A 17,594-nucleotide genomic window follows, 5' to 3' on the forward strand; every position below is an offset into this window, starting at 1 on the left:
GATAAATATGGTTTTTCAACATGAATGTATAGAAGAATCTCGCTTTTCAGAGGTTTTTTTTGAAATTTCTTTGCAGAGTACCTCTGGCAGGGAGAATCATTGAAACCTTCTATATAATTTAGATTTAATCAAAAAATTTAGTTTAAATATATTTAAACTATCTTTTCTGGTGAACTGTTAAATTTCTCTGCTGAGTTTTGATTTTCGTGAAACTTTTGTAATTGCACCAAGAAGCATGGCACAATCAGAAATACTCGAATAAAATATTCGAACTCGAGAAAACACAGAGAAATATCAAAAAGTTTTTAAATATATTGACTGAAAATAATATAAATTATGATATCAAATACAAATATTTTTCTTTGAATATCAATTTCAAAACCAAACACAACAAAAACGTAAGTTTTGCTTTATGCAGGAAAAAAAGGAGTGCAAGATGCGGAAAGAAAGAAGAAGACTCCCGTTTTGTTTCGTCTGGGTGTCATTGGAAGTGGCCTTCTTTCTCTCAGCCAAAACTGACTCCATCTCTTACTAAATATGTGTAGAATGCACGAAGAGTCAGTGGTGGGAAAAAATTTAGGAGAAAAGTGGAAGAACGAGTGAAAAAAAGAAGAGAGGAAACAAGACAAATTAGAACAAATATATCAAGAGGTGTCAAGACCCTTCTTCGGAGGAGAATTTATCTGAAAATAAAATCAAAACTCTTCATTTCTCAAAAACGGGGCAACAAAAATTTGCAAAAATCAACAAATAACTGGGAAAAAAATTAATAAAATTAACAAAAACAACAAGAGAGCGGTAGAATCTCGGGATTATTGTCCGTAGACCAATCCCTTCTTGAGACGACTCGGGTTTAGACCGTAGGCCTTGACACGAGAATCCGTCATGCCTTCTCCGAACTTCTCAGCGATCACGTTGCTCTGAAAAAAGGGATAATGAAGCTATAGGGGTTCCAATGCCTTACCTTATTCTTTGTCCTCTTTCTGGCCTTCTTCTTCGGTGGTCCCGCATGTCCATTTTGCTCCGGTTCTGGTTTCTCTTGGACAACTGGTTCCTCTGGCTCCTCTTGCTGCTCCACCTCCTTTTCTTCTTCCACCTCTTCAATATCCTTAGCAGGTGCCACTGCCCAATCGACCTTCTTCACCGGCGCCTTCTTCTTTCCTCTCTTCTTCTTCTTTTTCTTCTTCTCCGACTCATCTCCGTGCTCTTCTGATTCTCCCATCTCAGCCATCTCCTTCTCCATTTCCTCTTCTTCAGCCTTTCGTTTCAATGACTTCTTTCCTCCGAAATCAATCGACAGAATCCTCTTCTTCTTGTCCACATCTTCCGCCTTTCTCTGATAAGCTTTCCGATCGAAAAACTCTTCCTGAGAAGTACGATAAGCGGTGACTTTCTTCAATGAAGCCCACGCATTCAACTGACGTTCATCAGCCTCCAGAATCTCATCAGTACTCAATCCGAAAGTATTCGGTTCCACTTCTCGATACTTGAATCTTGTCGGGGTATCTCCAATGATATCTTCGTAATCGAGAGCATAATATTCATTGAAATACTCTTCGAACGTCTTTTCTTTAGGATTGAAGAGTGGCTTCTTCTTGGCAAGAGCATCTTTGAGGGCGTTTCGTTTCGATTTTCGGCGACTGTCTGGAAATGGAAACTATAAGATTCTTATATTAAGAATTCGAAGAAAAGGAACTGAATTATATTTTCTTCTGAATAGTTTTTGAAATGAAAGGAAAAATTGATATCAGGAGAAGAAAAACCGGTTTCGGATGATTTTCAAAATGTTTCGTTTTGTTTTGTTTCTTTGCTGACTAGGACTGAACATTATTAGAAATTCGATTTTTTGAGAGAAACACAGCGATTTTCATTTCAGCTTTTTATTGAAAACCCTTTTTTCCTTACCATTTTTATCCTTGCTCATCGCCTTCTGCGCAGCTGCAACCATATCAAACTTTCCGTTTTTCATTGCAGACTTTTTAGTTTTCGGCTTCTCCTCAGCCTCCTCCTCGTCCTCATCATCAACGTCTTCCTCCTCTTCCTCCTCATCGTCCCCTTCATCCTCATCAACATCCTTCTTTTTCAGTTCTTCCACATCCAAATTGTCATAGTCCTCGAAGTCACTGTCATCCATCTGAATTTCAAAATAGTTCATCTAAAATAAAAGTTTTCACTTCACTTACATCACTAAACACCGGCTTTTCATCCTCATCCTCTTGAATATTCTCCTCTACTCCATAATACTCATCATTGAAAATCGACTTCATTTTCTTATCGAATTCTTTTGGATCAAAGTCAGCATTCAACTCATCAAGTGTCAATGGAATATCCACACCAGCCGCTTTTCGAAGCTTTCCGAGTTTCTGCTCAATTTCAGATCGTTTCATCTTCTTGAGTTCAGCCAATTCTCGTTTCTTCTCCTCTTTCTCTTTCTTCTTTCGTTCTTCTCTTTCATGTCGCTTATCTTTTCGAGACGAATCGTCAGTTCTCATTGATTCAGCGACAGTACGTGGATATTGTTTGATCTGAAACAGGCGACGATGATGAATTTGGGCTCAAAAACATAGTAAACTTACAAATTCTTGATCAGGATCCTCGAATCTGAAATTATACTTCTGCTCGTACTGCCGATTCTTGTCGAGCTCCTTCTCATCCTCCTCTAACGCCACAATTTCATCGTAAGTTGGATTTCTAAACATAGAAAATATTAAGTTTTCCCTTTTCTTTTCCACTTACTCTTCGTTCTCTCCCGGTTCATAATCTTTGTTGAGCAAGTAATCACGAAGGAATTTCTCAGATTCATCTAGCTTTTGATCGTCCTTCCAGAACTTTTTCAGATGTTTCAACTCCTTGGCCTTCTTCTTATCAGCCTTTCCATCCTCCGACTTCATCCATTCATAGAAATCATTATCCTCATCTTCTAGTTCTTTCGACGTCTTCTTTCTCTCTTTCAGAATATCCTCATCGTCTTCATCGTCGCCCAGATGGATTGCAGCAGCCAGACTGAAAAATAATAGTTTTTATTGTAATCGATGTGAAAACTAACCTTTTTCGAATCTCCTCCTGCTCCTCATAGTATCCTTTCTGCTGCGTCTTCTTGTACTCGGCTTCCTCGTCGCTTTCGTCGATTTGTCTGAAACAGAACGTGGTTGTTTGAACAATCAAAAAACTATATTGGAATAAAATGAGAAAAGAGTGAGCTTTTCCTCCCTAAAACTAAAAGGAGATGTTATCGGATTCCCGTTGTCCCGATGGACATGCAAATGGACTGGACATCCCAAAAATGAGAGATAACGCATTTCGGGGAGGGTGGCAGACGGCGGAAAAGATGCTTCTCTTGTCTTGCTGCGTGGATTATTCAATGGAAGGGAAATTTTGTGTGTATAAGCATGAGATAGGGTCAACAAGATGTATGCACTTTAATTGAGATATCATCGGCGGATTTTGGAAGAAAAAATGAGTTTATATGAGGAAAAAATAGGGATAATAGGCATGTTTGATCAGGATTGTATCTTTAGAGAGAAATATAAACGGTTTTCAGAATATCAAGGTAGATTCTAGCTTCATAATCTTTACAAAACTAAGTGTTCACTTCAAAACAAGTTTCAGCCATCTGAAATTGCAAGAACTATATTTTTCGAAGAGTTTAATGTAAAGTGTGATCATTTTTCTTGTGGAAATGCCTGAAAACTAGTATTTTACTGCAATTAAAGTCAAAACCTGCGAAAGAAATAATTTTCGCGACGTCGACTCCAAGATGACTCGAATTTCGCAATTCGAATGATCCGATATATTATGAAACACCAGTTTAATGTTTCCCCAGTAACAACTTCAGATATTTATCGCTCTTCTCACTTACCCTCCTTTCTCCAGCACCAATTTTCGCTCATAATCCTTAATAGTCATCTTTTCATCCCTTTTCTTCGACTTTTTCGGTTTTTCTTTGGAATTTTTCGTGCTAGAAGAGGATTCTTGAATATCATTAAAGAAACTCTTTCCGTTTTCGAAAACAGATCGATCTCCGGATTTTAGAGCTCCGAGGGTCCGAAGGAATGCTTCTTCGTGTCCATCAGTCCATTCTGGCTCTGATTCACTCGACGAATCGTCATCATCGTCACCGTATTTATCTTTGACTGGAAAATTCAGAAATTTAGAATTGAAATAGAAGAAAAAAACTCACTTTTCTGCATTTCCTCAAGCCTTCTCCAGTTGTCATAGTTCTGGGCGTATCCCTATAAACAATAAAATATAAATAATGTAAAAATTTAATTTTAAAAAACTCACTTTATTAATTTCCCAGCCATTTCCTTCTTGCTCGCCGGCTTCTTCATCGCCGAAGAGTGAGATCTTCTTCTTTTTGTTCATTCTCTGTAGAATAATCAATATTTATGTCAGAACAACATTCTTTTTAACGATTTTCACGATAAAAGCAACGAGATAAATTATCGAAAGTTAGTGAAATCTAACAAAAATTAATCAAATTCCACGAAAATCGAAGAAAAATTTGGCAGTGACGACAAGAGTGCGGTGGGGCGCACTTGCGAAATTTCGTCGTGGAATTTAAGAAACGCAAAATGACAGCTGTTTCATGTTAGAAAGAAGGGGAAAATAGTGGAACGTATTGAAAATAATTTTAAAAAGGTGATTAGAAAAAAAGTCTCATAAATATGAACATATTAACTCATGCTGGCTCGATTTCTACGTTGATAGAGAAAGCAGAAGATGAAATGTAAGTAGACAGTAATCCAAATTATCTTTTCCAACATTAAAATACAGCAGAGCGTAGATGAATATCTTATATCTCTTTTGTCCGACTAGTAAGGTGTGACAGGTGGTAATATCACGAGATTTACCAGAGAGACAATAAAAAGTTTTCATATTAGAAAATATAAGTTTGTAAATAGAAAAACTCAAAACACGTTTTTGTCATATTTTGCGCCTAATTGGATCATTTTTTCAATGAGTAATTCTGATTTTCCCGAAGGAACCACTCTCGGCGTTTGACACGAGACTGCTCGTTACTGTATTTGAAATCTCATATCCCAAATTATACATTTATTTACAGCATCATCAGTAGTTACAAAAGGGGCGTGGCGTTAAGTAATTGCGCGTAATCATCTAGAATTATTCTTCATCAATTGAATGGAACTGTTGCGATCTGGTGGGGAATAGCATGGCGGTGCTTCTCCAGTAGTCGGGATTTGTTTCGTCCAATCATCACTTTGAGTGGTGGAAGAGGAACGGCGGAGACGGGTCGTCTAGAAATAGTTGGATTATTGGATTCACGAATCTGCCTCAGAATAAATCTCACCTTGAATGCCAAGTACTGACTCCTCAACTTCATACAAGCACACAGCATGACACTTGACATCATCACGAACATAAATGACATCAAAGTGAAATGTTGCTCTCGAAACTCGCCAGACTGGTCTAGAAGATCATCCATATTGAATACCATTCCCTTATCTTCAAGAATAGACAAACCACGTGGAAAACACACATATCATACGGAACTTACAGATAATCACTTCCTTCGGACGGTACTGTAGTTCAGTGATGTCTTTCACAATCGGCCCATTCGGTCCGTGTTCCACAAGACGTGGACCCACATAATCGATACTCGAAATTCCATCAAAACGACGTGGAGACATACTTGAGATCTCTTGACGTACTTTTTCCAACATTTCCATCATGATAGTCTGCATTGCACGACTGTCAGCATCGTAAACATTCAGATTTGGACTGAAAGTGGGACATCAGGATAGACAGAAACCAGACAGACCTATTTCCCAACTTACAATCTCAATTTGCTGCTTGGATCCATGAAGAAATGATTCTTCCGCAAAACCACCGTACTTATAAGATCATCGTATTCCAATGCCTCACTCGAAATACGATGACCATCTGAAATTATTCTTTCGAAATTCCAGATGGGTTCTCCAGAACGTAGATCAATGTACACATTCCACTGAAAAATTAGATTTTGGGTTTGAAAGTTTACAAAAAAGTTGTGTTAAACTCACTCTAATCTTGGTCTTATACGGAAGTCGACATGCATGAAGACACGCTTCCCAGGCTCGATTTATGAAGTCTGTATTGTTTTCGTTCTCTGCGAAATTCACACGGAAACGAGCTTCACAGGCACCGAGACACGATTGAAATGGGTTGAGACGTTCACGGATTCCGGTACGATGGTGACAACCGTATTTGCATTCTTCCTTGAAACACGTTTTCTGATACGGTATGAGTCCTGAGTATAATCACGCCCATATTCGATGCAAGTTGGGTCCTACCACGATAACTACAGTATTCCAATTTGAAGGCGCATACAGTAGTTGTCGTGGCGGGACCCAACTTGCTTCAAGTAGCGTCATGATTATACTTTTCTGGAAGCTTTCGTCAAGCTGAGTTCAAAAATGTTATTTTCATTTGATTTGGATGAGAACTGACAAAGTTACAGTAGTTTTAATGAGAGTGTTTTGACCCAAAAATTCAAAATTTTCAGAATGTAATCATGATTATACTCATTTGAAAGGTCTGAACGAGCTGATTCTAAAAACGTAAGTTTAATGAACTAGTTTTGGGTTTCTGAGCCACGAGGTCAGAGTTTCTAGAGAAGAAATAAGTAATGTCACTTCTGATGTCAGGTCGAAGGAAGCTGAATTTTCGGAACACAGCATTTTATGTGATTTGGCAAGCCTAATTATTTCGAAACCTTATGTGACTAGATCAAAAGATTGTAAAAATGCACAACTTCCAAAAAAACACGGAACACATTTCCTTTGAACTTCCTGCATCTTACCATAATCTGTTCCGTTTCCAAGTCCCCATATACCCCTTTTTTCTATTCTCAATCCGAAACTCACGACAATATCCGAATAATTGGAATAGCACATTGCATCACAAACATCATTGTCATTCTCCACAATCACTCCATTCGAGTCACGGATTGAATGTTTTAGAATCGAAGTGGTTCCGGGAGAGAAATGAATCAGAAGGCACCCAAGAATGAAGAATTTTGGCATTTCCTGAAAAAAAGCATTTCCACTTCGAGTTTTCAGAAACACGAGGAAGTTCGAGATAAAAGTGAAGGGAGATCTGGGGATACGGTAGTTTTAAATGTACGTAATGCAGTAAGATGCAGTGTTTTGAACCTATTCGAGACTACAGTACTCCTGTAACTTTTTACTTCTAGAAATCTAGAAATGTAAACTCTGAAAACCCAAGAAAAAAGAGCAAAGCAAAGCAAAAAAGGTGAATGAAAAAGCTTTGCCAGTCACGGGCGGCGCCAACGTCTCTTCATGAAAAAAGAAGAAAAAAGGAAGAAGAAGAAGCCGTCGTCGTCCCCTCTTTCTCTCTCTTCTTCTCCACTCAACTCACACTATTTGGAGCTCCAGTGCACGCGCACGCCTCGTTATCCTAATTTGAAAGAGACGGGGGGCGCCGCGCGCCTCTAAATCGATGGCGCCGAGGCGAAATAAGAAAAAGGATTTGTTGTTGATGTTGAAGGTTCTTGAAGTAATGACAAAGCTAATGAAGTACATTGACGAGTAAACAAAAATGGAGGTAATTAGAAAGAAGAAGCTAGAAATACTTTTCAAAAATGTGGTTTGTCGCAAGGGAAAATGAATGCTTCTCCGGAGGGGCGGCCAGTTACTCGACAAGATCGGAATCCGATATCTGATAGTGTTGGCTGTATAACTGTCATGATTAATGGGGAATGTGTCAGCAATAAGAACTGGACCTGGAAAATTTTTTCAAACGAACTGAAGGCATTCGAGGAAGAAGCAAATGTTCTGTAGTAGTTGAAGGTAAGGGTTCTGATGCCGTTCTCGGGTGTTCCTCAGAATTCGAATGATCTGAAATACTTAGATTTTTTTTTGAAATTATCTCAATCTACTTCGATTCTTTTCTTCAGATTTATGTTCAGAAACGCAAGCAATGTCAACTTTCAGTCATAGAGTACCGGTCAATACCTTATGAACAACTTCGAGAGTGTGTCATGGTAATACTGATTTTCACACCTAGTAGGTTTTAATGAATCCTACAGATCAAAAGTTGAGCTTAATTTTTGTAGTTGACAACTTTTTTGTACGGACACTCCCTAGAGAGTTATGGTGATTTTAAGACGATAGCTCAAAAATCGCACTTTTTTGCACTAAAATTGGACGATTTTAGGGAGAGATTACTTTGTCGATATGTAACTTTCTAGGGAGTGCCTGTACAACTAGTTTTCAGTCGTTTTTACAAGAAAAATGATCATACTCTGATATTTTTCATGAAATACCTAGAAATGAATAGTTCTTGCAATTTCAGATAAAACTGAAACCAGTTTTGAAGTAAAAAATTAGGGAATCTACCTTGATATTCTGAAAACCGTTTATATTTCTCTCTAAAGCAACAATTATGATCAAACATGCTTATTCTCCCTATCTTTTCGCCATGGAAACCCATTTTTTCCTTCAAAATCCGCCGATGATATCTCAATTAGAGTGAATACATCTTGTACTCAGACCTCTGAGTACCTTTCTCCTCAACACTATTTCACCCCATCTCTTATTTCCAGACTTGTCAAAAATCGGGCCGGGCCGGGCCGGGCCGAGATTTTCCTTGACCGGGCCGGGCCGGGCCGAAATTCCTCTTGGCCCGGCCCGGCCCGGTCGGCCCGGATTCAAAAATGGGTACCTATTTTTACCAATTTTTTTTTTGAAATTTTTCGAAAAAAAAAGAGTAAAAATGCTTAAATTATCATACATATTCACATTTTGATTCAATTTTAAATGTTTACTCGAAAACTATACTTTTTTCAAAAAATTTCAAAAAATTTCCAAAATTTAAAAAAAAACATCAAATTTTCAAAAATGTTTCAAAAACTGTTTCAAAACGGGCCGGGCCGAGATTTTTCCTGATTTTGGCCCGGCCCGGCCCGGCCCGGCCCGGCCCGGCCCGGCCCGTGACAAGTCTGCTTATTTCTCTCTCGTCTTTTCCCATCAATCTCTGTCATGAGACGGTCTAGCCACGCCCCTTGGGGGTGAGGCCAGACTGCCCCCCCCCCCATTTTTCCAATCTCTAGGAAGTTTCATCAAGAAGCTTCCTCTTGACCTCACATCCAATCTCTCTGTTTGAGACTTCACAAGAAGTCCTCACAATTCTCATACCTCATCACCAATCTGGTGAGTTTCTCAAGAAACTCACATTCTATTGTTTTATCTTTATTGATTAACTCAAATCTCTTTATCTTTTTACAATCATAATAAATGGTTTAATTACCCAAGTTTGAGGTATCACATTTAATTGATTTCACGACAAACGCGATCCAGGAGTGCGAGCAGAACACCCTTTGTTACACATCTTGTTGACCCTATCTCATGCTTATACACACAAAATTTCCCTTCCATTGAATAATCAAATACCAGAGAAGCATCTTTTCCCTCCGTTTGCCACCCTCTTCGAAATACGTTATCTCTCATTTTTGGGGTGTCCAGTCCATTTGCATGTCCATCGGGACAACGGGAATCCGATAACATCTCCTTTTAGTTTTAGGGAGGAAAAGCTCACTCTTTTCTCATTTTATTCCAATATAGTTTTTTGATTGTTCAAACAACCACGTTTTGTTTCAGACAAATCGACGAAAGCGACGAGGAAGCCGAGTACAAGAAGACCCAGCAGAAAGGATACTATGAGGAGCAGGAGGAGATTCGAAAAAGGTTAGTTTTCACATCGATTACAATAAAAACTATCATTTTTCAGTCTGGCCGCTGCAATCAATCTGGGCGATGATGAAGACGATGAGGATATTCTGAAAGAGAGAAAGAAGACGTCGAAAGAACTGGAAGATGAGGATAATGATTTCTATGAATGGATGAAGTCGGAGGATGGAAAGGCTGATAAGAAGAAGGCCAAGGAGTTGAAACATCTGAAAAAGTTCTGGAAGGACGATCAAAAGCTGGATGAATCTGAGAAATTCCTTCGTGATTACTTGCTCAACAAAGATTATGAACCGGGAGAGAACGAAGAGTAAGTGGAAAAGAAAAAGGAAAAAAGGAAAACTTATATTATATTTTCTATGTTTAGAAATCCAACATACGATGAAATTGTGGCGTTAGAGGAGGATGAGAAGGAGCTCGACAAGAATCGGCAGTACGAGCAGAAGTATAATTTCAGATTCGAGGATCCTGATCAAGAATTCGTAAGTTTACTCATTTTTTGAGCCAAAATCCATCATCATCACCTGTTTCAGATCAAACAATATCCACGTACCGTCGCTGAATCAATGAGAACCGACGATTCGTCTCGAAAAGTGAAGCGACATGAAAGAGAAGAACGAAAGAAGAAAGAGAAAGAGGAGAAGAAACGAGAATTGGCTGAACTCAAAAAGATGAAACGATCTGAAATTGAGCAGAAACTCGGAAAGCTTCGAAAAGCGGCTGGTGTGGATATTCCATTGACACTTGATGAGTTGAATGCTGACTTTGATCCAAAAGAATTCGATAAGAAAATGAAGTCGATTTTCAATGATGAGTATTATGGAGTAGAGGAGAATATTCAAGAGGATGAGGATGAAAAGCCGGTGTTTAGTGATGTAAGTGAAGTGAAAACTTTTGAGATAAACTATTTTGAATTTCAGATAGATGACACAGACTTCGAGGACTATGACAATTTGGATGTGGAAGAACTCAAAAAGAAGGGCGTTCATGAGGATGAAGGGGACGATGAGGAGGAGGAAGAAGAAGAAGATGTTGATGAGGAGGACGAGGAGGAGGAAGAAGAGAAGCCGAAAACTAAAAAGTCAGCAATGAAAAACGGATAGTTTGATATGGTTGCAGCTGCGCAGAAGGCGATGAGCAAGGATAAAAATGGTAAGGAAAAAAGGGTTTTCAATAAAAAGCTGAAATGAAAATCACTGTGCTTCTCTCAAAAAACCGAATTTCTAATAATTTTCATAGCCATCAATTGATTTTCAGTCCCTATTAGCAAAGAAACAAAACAAAACCAAACATTTTGAAAATCATCCAAAACCGGTTTTTCTTCTCGTGATATCAATTTTTCCTTTCATTTCAAAAACTATTCAAAAGAAAATATAAATCAATTCCTTTTCTTCGAATTCTTAATATAAGAATCTTATACTTTCCATTTACAGACAGTCGCCGAAAATCGAAACGAAACGCACTCAAAGATGCTCTTGCCAAGAAGAAGCCACTCTTCAATCCAAAAGAAAAGACGGTTATTTCATTTATTTATTTTAATTCGATATGAAGGGCAAGGAGCCACTGATACAACCGAAGTGGATTACAAAAAGATAAAGAAATATTTGATGGGCCGATTCTGGAGGACGCAAAATTAGGAAGGTAAAAAACTATTTTTCCTTTTGGAAGTAGTAAAAAGGAGAAAAATAGTTTTGCCCTTTTTTTGCTACCTCGTGAATAGGTCAAAAACGAGATAGGGAGGGGGAAGGACAAGTAGAAACATTAATAGTTGAGGGGAGAAAGAGTTAGATACTTAGACAAATCAACATGTTTCAAGTTAGTTTTAAACGAACGGGAGGAGGATTTAACCGGGAAAGAAGAAACGGGTAGAGAATTCCAACAGTTTAAAGTACGGTTGGTCAAGAACTCCGTAATCGAACTATTCAAATATTCAAGACTTCCGCATCGATAGGAGAGGGAACCGTTTTTTTCCAAGTTTTCTATCGCTTTTCCCTTTCCATGTAACTCCAAAAGATATAACTTTTTTCACCGGAATTTATTCGTTTATTGGACCCGTTTCCCCCCTAAAATCGGGTGTTTCAATTGCCTTGATTCCCTTTTTTTTATCATCATCTCATTATTTTAAATGTAAAAATATTATTTATTCAAATATCATTATCATAATCATTCGAAAAAAAACGTATATTTTAATTGTATAAAAAGAGTAAAAGACCAGTAATTTGAGAAAACAAAAGGAGTCGAAAATTATTGTGAATTTATTATTTCAAATCAAGAGCAAGGTGAAACAAAAGGAAGAAGAACATGAAAATGGAAGCGATAAAATTACAAATGATAAAATTAGGTCAGTCAAATACTCAATTTACGCTGAAGAAATACAATACCGTGCAATAAGAAATTCAATTTTGGCATTTTCAGTTGAAAATGTACAACCTCGAGAATGTGTTATAGTATCACTGCTTTCTCAACGTAAACTTTTTATGGATCGTACAGATCAAAAATAGATCTCCATTTTTGCAGTTGACAAATTTTTTCTACGGACACTCCCTAGAGAGTTATGGTGATTTTAAGAGGACAGCTCAGAAACCACTCAAAAATCACTTTTGCATTGAAATGGGAAGATTTGAGGGAGAAATTACTTTGTCGATATGTAGCTTGCTAGGGAGTGTCCGTACAAAAAAGTTGTCAACAACGAAAAGGAAATTCATTTTGTGGGACAATCACTGGTTCCAAGAGACACTCTCAAAGTTGGACATTTTTAACTGAAAATACCGAAATTGTATATCTTATTGCACGGTACTGTACACATGGAAACCAATATTAATATTCTTCACTTAACTTGGACTTGTCACAGTGACCCGCAGAGTAGTATCAGTGATCCCTGCCACTCGCAACAAGCCGGAATATATATTTTTCAAGAAGTCTTTCCATTGACTCCGTATTCCATCAAGTCGTGTTTCAATCAAATGTCTCGTTTTCACAACGATCTCCATTTCGTTCCGAATTCGTGCCTTCTCAGTATTACATTTCTCTTCTTTCAACACTTCCACACATTTCATCTCCAACTCTTCGATCTTTTCCATCACTGCACTCAACTTCTGAATTTCTTCAATATCTTCAAGATGCTTGAAAATGACAGCAGCCAATCCGACATCTGGTTCGCCCGTTTGAATATTAACCTTACTGAGAGAACTGCAGCATGACACTAGAGCAAAAGTGAATTTTCTGTTTTCATAACTTTTTGCTTTGCTGGAAAATAAAAAAATAAAGGTCACAGTGGTTCAAGTTCTGAACTCACATGAAATAATATTTCCAATATCGACGTTGACACGTCGCAAATGCCAACTTATCCAATAACTCTTGCTCATTAAAGTCCAAGCCTCTGTTGAGGCCAATACCAAGGTTTCGGATCAGATCTTCTCTAGAATTGACCCAATAGTGAATGTACTCATTGATATCCTTATAGCTAAAATTGGTTTCACCCAATTCCACATTTCCAGAATGTTTGATCGATTTCAGAACATCTATAGTCACCCATCGAGCATCCGAATAACGCACTGACTTGAAGTTGAAGGGCTGCAAGTTTAAAACTAAATTCATTCAAAACTCATGAGACTTACATCATCATGTTTGAAATCTAGAGCAATATTACATCCGATACTAAGACGGGCCTCCGGTTTGACAGTTTCCAATATAAACGAGAGATCCTCGGTGTTCAGAAAATCGTTATTTACTTCCCGATCGGGTGTATACTCAAAGGTGATATCACTGTAGTTCTCCGGAATAACTCGCTTTATATATTCCTTCAGGTTTTCCGACTTCTTATCCTTCACACAAATAAAATAATAACATTTGTCCACCACAAAAGTTTTAAAGAGTCGTCCAGTAACATTCATGTTTTCTTGAATGGGATTCAAAACCTCGCGAAACAGATCATTATCACGGGACTCTATAATACTTGGTATATTATTGGAAAACCTCACAGTAAATTCGCTCCCATTTATCGATATAATACAACAAGTCTCCCTCATACGAATAATGAGTACTTTAATCTTTTGTTTTTCTCGTTCTACTATTTTTGCACTTCGTTTTGAACAAATGCATAGTTTTATTCTGAAAACAATGAAGAAGCATTAAACAAAAAAGGAAATTTAATTCAACTTACTTTTCAGAAAAGTTCAATAACTTCACAACAAGATCAGCCGCTGAATAAGGAAGCTTCAATATTGGAAGAGAGCTCATTTCAATAAGAAGATTGAAGAATCGATTGGAATACGCTGCTGTGGGTGTAAAAGAGGGACCTGCTGTTCCTCCCAATGTGTGGTCTCTTTGTGAATGCTTATGTGTCTAGGCATCTTGAGTCCTGTGGACTGTCGTTTTTATTGATTTACGGGCTCACAGTGCATTCGAATACTCCTTGTTCCCTCTGGTCGATACTTTTCCTCGTGCCCAGAATGAGCATATTTCCACTATTGAAGCTCCTTGTACGGTCACCCCCTAGTAAGTTACATATCGAAAAAGTCATTTCTCCAGCAAATCGACCAATTTGGCACGAGGAAAAGTATCGACCAGAGGGAACAAGGAGTATTCGAATGCACTGTGAGCCCGTAAATCAATAAAAACGACAGTCCACAGGACTCAAGATGCCCAGACACATACGCATTCACAAGGAGACCACACATTGGGAGGAACAGCAGGTCCCTCTTTTACACCCACAGCAGCGTATTCCAATCGATTCTTCAATCTTCTTATTGCAATGAGCTCTCTTCCAATATTGAAGCTTCCTTATTCAGCGGCTGATCTTGTTGTGAAGTTATTGAACTTTTCTGAAAAGTAAGTTGAATTAAATTTCCTTTTTTGTTTAATGCTTCTTCATTGTTTTCAGAATAAAACTATGCATTTGTTCAAAACGAAGTGCAAAAATAGTAGAACGAGAAAAACAAAAGATTAATGTACTCATTATTCGTATGAGGGAGACTTTTTGTATTATATCGATAAATGGGAGCGAATTTACTGTGAGGTTTTCCAATAATATACCAAGTATTATAGAGTCCCGTGATAATGATCTGTTTCGCGAGGTTTTGAATCCCATTCAAGAAAACATGAATGTTACTAGACGAATCTTTAAAACTTTTGTGGTGGACAAATGTTATTATTTTATTTGTGTGAAGGATAAGAAGTCGGAAAACCTGAAGGAATATATAAAGCGAGTTATTCCGGAGAACTACAGTGATATCACCTTTGAGTATACACCAGATCGGGAAGTAAATAACGATTTTCTGAACACCGAGGATCTCTCGTTTATATTGGAAACTGTCAAACCGGAGGCCCGTCTTAGTATCGGATGTAATATTGCTCTAGATTTCAAACATGATGATGTAAGTCTCATGAGTTTTGAATGAATTTAGTTTTAAACTTGCAGCCCTTCAACTTCAAGTCAGTGCGTTATTCGGATGCTCGATGGGTGACTATAGATGTTCTGAAATCGATCAAACATTCTGGAAATGTGGAATTGGGTGAAACCAATTTTAGCTATAAGGATATCAATGAGTACATTCGCTATTGGGTCAATTCTAGAGAAGATCTGATCCGAAACCTTGGTATTGGCCTCAACAGAGGCTTGGACTTTAATGAGCAAGAGTTATTGGATAAGTTGGCATTTGCGACGTGTCAACGTCGATATTGGAAATATTATTTCATGTGAGTTCAGAACTTGAACCACTGTGACCTTTATTTTTTTATTTTCCAGCAAAGCAAAAAGTTATGAAAACAGAAAATTCACTTTTGCTCTAGTGTCATGCTGCAGTTCTCTCAGTAAGGTTAATATTCAAACGGGCGAACCAGATGTCGGATTGGCTGCTGTCATTTTCAAGCATCTTGAAGATATTGAAGAAATTCAGAAGTTGAGTGCAGTGATGGAAAAGATCGAAGAGTTGGAGATGAAATGTGTGGAAGTGTTGAAAGAAGAGAAATGTAATACTGAGAAGGCACGAATTCGGAACGAAATGGAGATCGTTGTGAAAACGAGACATTTGATTGAAACACGACTTGATGGAATACGGAGTCAATGGAAAGACTTCTTGAAAAATATATATTCCGGCTTGTTGCGAGTGGCAGGGATCACCGATACTACTCTGCGGGTCACTGTGACAAGTCCAAGTTAAGTGAAGAATATTAATATTGGTTTCCATGTGTACAGTACCGTGCAATAAGATATACAATTTCGGTATTTTCAGTTAAAAATGTCCAACTTTGAGAGTGTCTCTTGGAACCAGTGATTGTCCCACAAAATGAATTTCCTTTTCGTTGTTGACAACTTTTTTGTACGGACACTCCCTAGCAAGCTACATATCGACAAAGTAATTTCTCCCTCAAATCTTCCCATTTCAATGCAAAAGTGATTTTTGAGTGGTTTCTGAGCTGTCCTCTTAAAATCACCATAACTCTCTAGGGAGTGTCCGTAGAAAAAATTTGTCAACTGCAAAAATGGAGATCTATTTTTGATCTGTACGATCCATAAAAAGTTTACGTTGAGAAAGCAGTGATACTATAACACATTCTCGAGGTTGTACATTTTCAACTGAAAATGCCAAAATTGAATTTCTTATTGCACGGTACTGTATTTCTTCAGCGTAAATTGAGTATTTGACTGACCTAATTTTATCATTTGTAATTTTATCGCTTCCATTTTCATGTTCTTCTTCCTTTTGTTTCACCTTGCTCTTGATTTGAAATAATAAATTCACAATAATTTTCGACTCCTTTTGTTTTCTCAAATTACTGGTCTTTTACTCTTTTTATACAATTAAAATATACGTTTTTTTTCGAATGATTATGATAATGATATTTGAATAAATAATATTTTTACATTTAAAATAATGAGATGATGATAGAAAAAAGGGAATCAAGGCAATTGAAACACCCGATTTTAGGGGGGAAACGGGTCCAATAAACGAATAAATTCCGGTGAAAAAAGTTATATCTTTTGGAGTTACATGGAAAGGGAAAAGCGATAGAAAACTTGGAAAAAAACGGTTCCCTCTCCTTTCGATGCGGAAGTCTTGAATATTTGAATAGTTCGATTACGGAGAGCATCTAATCCAAGTGCTTTGTATACTTCTGTCTCTGTCAGACAGCCAGAAATGTCTTGTTTATTGGCTAGAACTGCCAGAACGGCTCCTTGAAGTTCGTCCTCTTGGAGCATTGTGGCGAGCTCTTGACGAGAGATTCCAACCTGAAACAAGTCATCAAATTAGTCAAATGAGAAGCGTTTCTAATAGATTGAGTTTTACTCAAAAAATTGTTTATACTCACTCGATCCCTATCCGCCGAATCAACGACATAAATGATTGCATCCGTATTCGCATAGTAACACCTCCAATACGGTCGAATCGATGTCTGTCCTCCGAGATCCCATACTTGAAACTTCAAATTCTTATATTCCACTTGTTCCACATTGAATCCGATTGTTGGAATTGTGGTCACCACTTCGCCAACCTGAAAATCTGTTTTCTTAAAACAGAAAATCGAATTTCAATTTTTTTTTTCAAATTTGATTAAGGTGTACTAAGATGAACTCAGACTTTTCTCATAGAATAAAAAGAGTGTCTTTTTGTCAATTTTTCCGCATGAAAAATTGAAAATTGAAAAAAAAAGTGACAATTTTTCTCAAAAATCCCATATCCCTGACAAGACGGACCTGGCGGGCCGGGCCCGGCCCGTCATTTGACAAGTATGGTTAAGATATTGCTACGTTGAAAAGGAACTTCGTCGTGATCATGTTCTGATAGCATCTTTTGGCTCACTTCCGAAAACACGAGAAAATGTGAGAGAGCACATTTCTAGTATTTTTAAACTCATCCAGGTCCTTTTCTAACGTGAATGATCAAA

The 17,594-nt window shown here is 37.8% G+C and overlaps 3 protein-coding genes across 3 annotated transcripts; 1 reads left to right on the forward strand and 2 right to left on the reverse strand.

Moving 5' to 3' along the window:
• Window positions 1-812: 812 nt before the first annotated feature.
• GCK72_004932 (uncharacterized protein) lies at window positions 813-4,365 on the reverse strand (the record flags this gene model as incomplete). Its single annotated transcript, XM_053724950.1, has 10 exons — window positions 813-920; window positions 965-1,644; window positions 1,906-2,134; window positions 2,184-2,525; window positions 2,577-2,691; window positions 2,737-3,003; window positions 3,047-3,133; window positions 3,860-4,133; window positions 4,181-4,232; window positions 4,285-4,365. The coding sequence occupies 10 exons, from the start codon at window positions 4,363-4,365 to the stop codon at window positions 813-815; spliced, it is 2,235 nt and encodes a 744-aa protein (XP_053589144.1).
• Window positions 4,366-5,114: 749 nt separating this feature from the next.
• GCK72_004933 (uncharacterized protein) lies at window positions 5,115-7,025 on the reverse strand (the record flags this gene model as incomplete). The annotated part of the gene is made up of 6 exons (XM_053724951.1): window positions 5,115-5,258; window positions 5,312-5,430; window positions 5,519-5,742; window positions 5,799-5,968; window positions 6,024-6,250; window positions 6,803-7,025. 6 exons carry the CDS (start codon window positions 7,023-7,025, stop codon window positions 5,115-5,117), a joined length of 1,107 nt encoding a protein of 368 aa, XP_053589145.1.
• Window positions 6,057-10,810, forward strand: GCK72_004934 (uncharacterized protein; the record flags this gene model as incomplete). The annotated part of the gene is made up of 7 exons (XM_053724952.1): window positions 6,057-6,186; window positions 6,506-6,560; window positions 9,621-9,707; window positions 9,751-10,017; window positions 10,075-10,189; window positions 10,241-10,582; window positions 10,628-10,810. The coding sequence occupies 7 exons, from the start codon at window positions 6,057-6,059 to the stop codon at window positions 10,808-10,810; spliced, it is 1,179 nt and encodes a 392-aa protein (XP_053589146.1).
• Between the last annotated feature and the right edge of the window lie 6,784 nt (window positions 10,811-17,594).

This window comes from Caenorhabditis remanei, chromosome II (genome assembly GCF_010183535.1).
Source record: "Caenorhabditis remanei strain PX506 chromosome II, whole genome shotgun sequence".
Taxonomy (NCBI): domain Eukaryota; kingdom Metazoa; phylum Nematoda; class Chromadorea; order Rhabditida; family Rhabditidae; genus Caenorhabditis; species Caenorhabditis remanei.